Source organism: Triticum aestivum, chromosome 5A (assembly GCF_018294505.1).
Source record: "Triticum aestivum cultivar Chinese Spring chromosome 5A, IWGSC CS RefSeq v2.1, whole genome shotgun sequence".
Lineage (NCBI taxonomy): Eukaryota > Viridiplantae > Streptophyta > Magnoliopsida > Poales > Poaceae > Triticum > Triticum aestivum.
Window position 1 is genome coordinate 686,429,857 of NC_057806.1, and position 7,124 is coordinate 686,436,980.

The 7,124-nt window shown below is 47.6% G+C and overlaps 1 protein-coding gene across 1 annotated transcript; it reads right to left on the reverse strand.

Annotated features, from left to right (window-relative positions):
• Positions 1 to 5,645: 5,645 nt before the first annotated feature.
• Positions 5,646 to 6,487, reverse strand: LOC123108418 (ethylene-responsive transcription factor ERF025-like). Its single transcript, XM_044530209.1, has one exon. The coding sequence runs from the start codon at positions 6,462 to 6,464 to the stop codon at positions 5,931 to 5,933; it is 534 nt and encodes a 177-aa protein (XP_044386144.1). The 5' UTR covers positions 6,465 to 6,487; the 3' UTR covers positions 5,646 to 5,930.
• Positions 6,488 to 7,124: the final 637 nt, after the last annotated feature.

A 7,124-nucleotide genomic window follows, 5' to 3' on the forward strand; every position in this document is an offset into this window, starting at 1 on the left:
GCGATGTTTCCGCCGTCGAGCTAGATCCGCCGCCGTGAGATTCGATTTCTTCCAGGGTTTCGAGACGTGTAAAAAATTAAGTATGTATACGAGTGCACGTACGGATGGCACACCTGTATGGCAGGGGATTACACAGGTAGTCTCATGATCATGGAGTAATGAATACATACTGCAAATAGTAGTACTTGTGTTGACACAAATACTACTAATATACGAAGTACTACTGATGAATTGCAGTAGTGGTGCGTGCAGTAGAGCAGCACAGTGGAAGTTTGATGAAGCTGGCTCCAGCTGTGCCATTTAATCGTCGAGTGAGATGCCGCTTGCCTGTTTGATCATCCCTGTCAGATGTGGGAATGAATTGAGTAATCAAGCTTACTGTAGCTCCCAGGTCAACTCGTTCATCGGTTGATTATGCGTGCCTTGCCTGCGTACGTAGCGTACCGGCACACATGGGCGTGGCGCCCTGGCTGGATCTACACGCGGCGGCCGGCGAGGCAGAAACAGCAGGTGCATACTGCTGCATCAGGTTCTGCCGGACCCGGCGCCGGGTGCCCGCCGGCAGGCCGCGGGAGGGGAGGCTGCCTGGTTAACCGCGCCGCCTTCGTCTTGATGCCACGGCCAGCCGGGCTGTAACCTACCGCGCCGGATCTGGGAGCGCGGCACGTTCGCTTGCTCGTACGTGATCGTGCGCGCGCGCATCACGCGCCCGTCGCGTGCCGATGCCAGCTGCTCCGTCGTACTACGTGATCTCACTCTCGCCCAGTGCCAGCTGCTCCGCCGAGGGTCCAACGCGTCTGCTGGTTTTTGAATGCCAGTGTGATCACTGGAGCGGCGTCGCAAAGGACGGGCTCCATGGAACACGTTATTCAAAAAGAAATCGAGATATATTTAGAAGTTGCGAAAAATGTCTAGTTTTTTTAATAGATACATATGCATGTTCTTCAACTATGTATAAAGTTTCGTTAAGTAATTCAATTATTTGCAAGCTACACAACAACAACAAAATATCTGGCTCAAAAACAACAAAGAAAAAGCCCATTATATTCTATATATTTGTTTTTTTTTTGTGTACATCACATATGAAATTTTGTACTTCAATATTACAAATATCAAATACATGTCTATGTGTATACTGTTTTCAGATTTTTTGAGGTGCGGATTTTTTTTTTGCTGAAAAACAATTAAAGAGCTCCATAGAGCTCGGTCGTTGCTTGCACTTTTCATTGTTTACCTCGCTAACCAACTGTTATGTTTCATTTGCTCCGTGTGCCTATCAAAAACTTGTGATCATGGACATGTCGAAGAATCAGGTTCGTTGAGATGGTCAGAGCTAGCCATAGCTCGTGTGCGCTACGTCTCGCTTACCGTGAGATGAAAGAAAGCGTCGCCTCAAGCAAGGTATAGATTGGTTTTAGAACATTCTACGTGTGTTTTTGTTTCCTTCTTTTTTGTTTTTTCACTTCTAGTTTTTTTGTCCCTTTTCAAATACACGTGGCTTTTTTTGAAAATACATGTTGAGCATTTTAAGCTGAACATTAATTAGATACATGCTGTACATTTTTAAACAAGCGTTTATCTGAATACATGTTGAACACTTGCAAAATGCACATTTAACATTTTCTAATACACAATGAACATTTTGAAACACGCATTTAAAATAAATTTAAAAATATGCAAATATTTGATAAGTAATATTTTTTTTCTAAATGACACCTATAATTTTTTTATATGTTACAAACATTTTTCTAAATGTGTGCAAAGGATTTTCTACATTTCCATTTTTACAAACAATAATGCTAGACTCATGAATAATTACAGGCAATTTACGAAGCTCCCTTCTAACTAATTTCTCAGCCCCCCCCCCCCCCCCCCCCCCCCCCCCCCGCCTCCCCTCCATTTTCAGGGGGTGCGGGCCTTTCTCCCCCAATCCTTAATTCTAAATGGTTCACCTCAGCCAGCCAATGGTCTTCAGACGTGCACGTGCGTAGCTTCACAATTTTTGATTACTTTGTTGTTGTCTGTTGCCATCGTTGCCATTTCGTTGGGTGCGAAATTAGTATGGCGGATTTGTCTTTGGTTAATTTACTCGGATCTGTTCGTCGTTCATCTTTGTTCGTGTATCTTCAGGTTGGAACATTTTGATCTACACTCTTCATCTGCGGCGGTTGTTGTTCTGGTGCGTTGGTTCTATGGGACCTTAGCACGGTGACTTCTCGACTGTCTACTACAACAAGGTTTGTCCGGCTCCGACGAGGGAGGGGTGATGACAGCGGCACGCCTTCGGCTCATTTCAGTGCATGTAGTCGACGTTAGGTTGTCTACAGATAGATGTAATTTTTATTATTTTTAGTGTTCGTTGTACTACCATGATTGAAGATGAATAGATTCAAAGTTTTTCCCGCAAAAAAAAACTATCAAGGGAGGTGTTTTTTGTACTGAAGGTTGGACTAGCATTCCACTTCACGCCCTTTTGGCTCGCGCACTAACCAGTGGTCATTCTATCAGTTGGTAATACCTAATGAGAAAATTGGTTTTTTTCATGTAGTTTTTCCTTTTCCCTTTTTGCTCTAGACTATTTTCAATTTATTTATTTATTCATACCTTTTTATATCTCATTGTATTGATGCTCACTTTCCTATTTATATTTTTCTATAAACAATTCATGGGGTGTTTCTTAATTGTTTCAATTTGTTTTTTATAGTTTATTGTTATATTAATCACTTTGATTTTGTTCTAGTGATAAAACATTTTGTAGAGTACACAGGGATAGTAACCTACTTCCCATTTGATTGTTGAGTTATCCTCTCAATTTATTTAGGCAATATTTTAATGTCTCATTTTGTAGAGCGCTGCAGGCGCCCGTTAACGATCCGGGGCCTGCAGCGCTGCTAGCATGGGCCGGCCCACTAGCGTGCTGCCTCAAGTTTTTTTTTATTTTTTTTTACAAAAATAAAAATATGAAGTAAGGTTTACATATTTAAAGAAAAAAAGTTCATCCAATTTAGCAAAAGTTCATTAAATTTGAAAAAAGTTCATGGAACTGAAAAAACAATTCATCCATTTTCAAGAAAAATGTTTATTAAATTTCGAAAAAGTTCATCAATACTCAAAAAAGTTCATCAATCTCAAAAAAGTTCACAAAATTTTCAAAAGAAAAATCATCCACGGCGCTTAGATGGGCCGGCCCATTTACGGACGCCACAGGCGCCAGTTAACAAAATGCACGTTAACTGGCGCCTGTGGCGCCAAATAGGAAATGCCCTTGGGAATGGCTTGCAACGAAGAAAAAAAAGATCAGCGACTGCTTGTGGCGGAAAAGACAGATTGTTGGCGCCACAGCGACGAAAGGACATTGTGGGTTCTCCCCCTCGAGGTTTGTGGTTGAGAAAAGGATCGGATGAGCGGAGAATAAAGGGGGAGCAAGTTCTTTTTTCTAGAAATCTAACACGTAATGTAACAAACCAAACGGATCGCTAGTGTGTGCTTTCCATTGTTAGGGCATCTTCTACACCGACTCTCAAACCGTCTGCATCCGTCCGGCCACGCAAGTCATTCAACATGGGCATATATCGGTCCGCCGAGAGGTCCAGACGTATTTTCTCTCGCAAACTGAAACTAAACTTGGGGGGGGGGGGGGGGGGGGGGGGGGGGGAGATATGCCCTATAGGCAATCATGTATGATGATATTTTCTATGTGTTTCTGAATAATGATAGTCCTTGGACGTTATCAATGATGTGTATCAACAGTACAGGACTTGTTTGTGGGACTATGCATTGTATGATGACTGTCATAAAAGCTCCCTAGTCGAAAGGGATGTGCGAACGCGCAGACGACTAGACTAGCATATGACACGTTGGATGGCTCTGTCTCATTGTTCATGGAGCATTGCATGCTAACTGGATAATATGGACTCGGAAGGATCTGATCGGATTCGATGTAGTCAGATCCGAGTCGGACAGACCCGACTATGAGACGCGGCGAATAGGTCATCTGTGAGTCTCTAGTACAACATACGTTCTACTCCCTCCGCTCCGAATTACTTGTCGCAAAGATGGGTGTATCTAGATGTATTTTAGTTCTAGATACATCCATTTCCGCGACGAGTAATTTGGAACGGAGGGAGTATGTCCTAAGACCTGAGTTGGCGCATGTACTCGGGATGGTGAAAGACCTGCTTTGGGCCAACCAAACACTACTTCATGACTTGGTAGTTACAAAGGTAGGTTTCGTGCTTGTCCAAACCCATGTTGCGAGACATGGTTGAACAAGATGGGATATGCCCCTCTGACCAGGTGAGATATACTCTGGGCCCCTCGTGTGATCCGACCACGAGAAGCATGACCATGCGACAAGGATTATGAGATAATTCGGTTTGTGATCGGCATCACTGGAACGAGAAAGAGGCCAGGATGCAACAAGAATGACAATGTCCCCTTCATCCTGAGAACATATATCATGTGGTAAAGGGAACATAAGTGTGATGTACATGTTCGCCTAACCAACTTCATCAGACACTTGGAGTCGGCATGCTTTGCTAGAGACCGCTACCGGCTAGCTGAGCCGGATGTGATCTGACTCGCGACCAAGTGAACGAGAACCTAAGGGGTCGGGCACTTAAGGAAAGGGACATGTGAGGCCGAATTCGACTCCATGAGTCAAATGTGATCCTTACTCGGACTCGGATCCAGAGCGAACAGACTTTGGGCTTTAGGATCCGTGTGAGGCTCAAGTGTTGAGCCGGCGACAGATACTTATATAAAGTGAAGGTGCGACACACTCATTTGGTTGATCGCTTCGACGTCGTCACTAGGTTTTGCATGTGTTGCGAATAGGCACCTCCATTCGCCGCGGACTATGTGACTGGACCTAGCAGTCCGCTGCACGATGTTCCTCTTGCACGCGCAGATACCTTTAGGGGCGGTTCACTTGCGCTGCTCCGACGAACCAGTATGTGGGATCTCACAACCGAATGTTCAAGGGAGAAGGAGGAGACGATCCACGCGGACACGCTGCCTCAACTCTACTTCTGCTGCACGACACTGTGCATCTAGTGGTAATGATTTATGATCCATTCCTGTAGTATGTTCCCAATTGTTTTACGCGTAAAAAAATTTATTTTGTAGTCAATGCACCTAGCGTAGAACCCAACAGGGGGGAGGTGTCGCGGGAGTCCGGACACGCGAAATATCGCTCTCTGACCCCCCCCCCCCCCGGTCCAACTAAAAAGAAGGTAGAGTCCACACTTTTGTAGCAACCTGCATATTCGCGTCAAAATCCCTCACTTTTTTTGTCCATCCCCTGCCGCTCTCCATCCAATTCTCGCTCTTTTCTCCCAACCTCTCCTTTCTTCCGCCGCTGACGCATAGAACCATCGAAGATGAAGACGATGAAGGTGCCGGAGGATCCAAACATCAGGCTCGCCCAGAAAATCAGCTCGGCTACGCGCGTAAACTCGCTGCGTCAAAGCAAAGGCCGCAAAATAGGAGAAACTCAAGAGGCGGTTGGGTGGTGGCCGCGGTGGTCGTGGCGGACATCGCCATACTTGCCCTTTTTTGGTTGTGATCCGGCATGTGATCTGGCACTGATGTGATCCAATGTGCCGTGTGGATTGGACTAATTTGAATTTAAAATTGTACTTTACTGATGAACATATACATGTTAACGTTGGATGGCGGTCTTCTTCATCCGTGTCCCCGTGAACGGACATGGAAGAAATTTGCGGGTCGCTTCCCTTAGTTTGTGTATTTGTAACCGATGGCATATCCTGGACTGGACGGATGACCAATGCGACGAGATCATCATGCCACGTATCGATAAGGGGAACCGCAAAATTCGCACAGCTCTCTGTACTTGTGTGCTATGTCTTCCCGTTCAAGTTTCGTACTAGTGCATGTGCAACACACCGGCTACACAGGAGAAGAGAATCTCAGGAGTGCTCCCACAAGCTCATGCTGCCATCCTGGTCGTCGTCCACCGCCGTCGCCGCGCCCAGCCTCGGCGGGCTCATCATCAGCCCCTCCGCCATGCTCGCCAGCAGCCGCGGCATCTCGAAGACGTCATCCTCGTCCACGACGCGGCCCTGTTCACCCGCACCGCAGCTCCCGGAGCTGCCGCCGGCGTCGACAACCATTGCCGCAGCCGCGGCCGCGGCCGCCCGTATGTCGTCCGGCGCGCCCGAGACCGGCGCGGGCCGCGTCAGCGCCTCGCCGGGGAAGTTGAGCGCGGGGCCGGCGGCCTGGGCGCCCCGCAGCGCCAATGCGGCGACGTCGTACGCGGCGGCGGCCATCTCGGGCGTCCGGTACGTGCCCAGCCAGATCCTGCTGGCCTTGCCCGGCTCCCGGATCTCCGACACCCACTTGCCGCCCCTGAACCGGATGCCCCGGTACACCGGGTGCCTCGTGTCCGCCCGCGCCCGCCTCCCCGTCAGCGCCACGCCCGCCTCCTCCCGCTCCTCCGCCATCCGCACACGACAATGGCAGTTGCAGGCCGTGATTGTGTGATGATACCCGGATCACGGCGAGGGTTTAAAAACAGAGTGGCCGGTGGTGCCAATGGCGGTGAGAAACAGGAAAGAATTTCAGGGACGCGTCTCTCCTGGTTGCTTCCTTTGCTAGGGATTAGCTGGGGAGCACAAGAGAGCATAAAGTTCAGATGATCTTTCTTGGCGGGTGGTCGAATGGCGAGCCGCCACGTCGGGACCGTCCTAGGTTGTTAAGAATGTCATTAGTGCGTCGCCTTTACAGGTCTGTTAAGAATATCCGGTGAGCACACGTGTTGATCTGTCAGTGTCACTCCGGTTGACTGGGGATAGTTTAGTGGGTCAGAGGATCACTGTCAGGTTGACTCGTTCTACCGGAGCCCCGACCGACGACAGTACCATGCATGATCATAATCCACCACAGGGAAGATGGAAGGGATGAAGGGGCAGAGGTTATTAAAATAGCAAAAAATTCAAAAAAAATCTAATTTTCTTGTGGTGCAAAATGGTCATGTGCGTGATGTCCTTGCAAAATTTGATGAAGTTCGGACATTCAAGAAGCTCGTGACAAAAAAAGACAAAGTTTAGGCATGTGAGAAAGTTTAGGCTTCTTGGATCTGGTAGCCAGGGAATGGGCTAAGG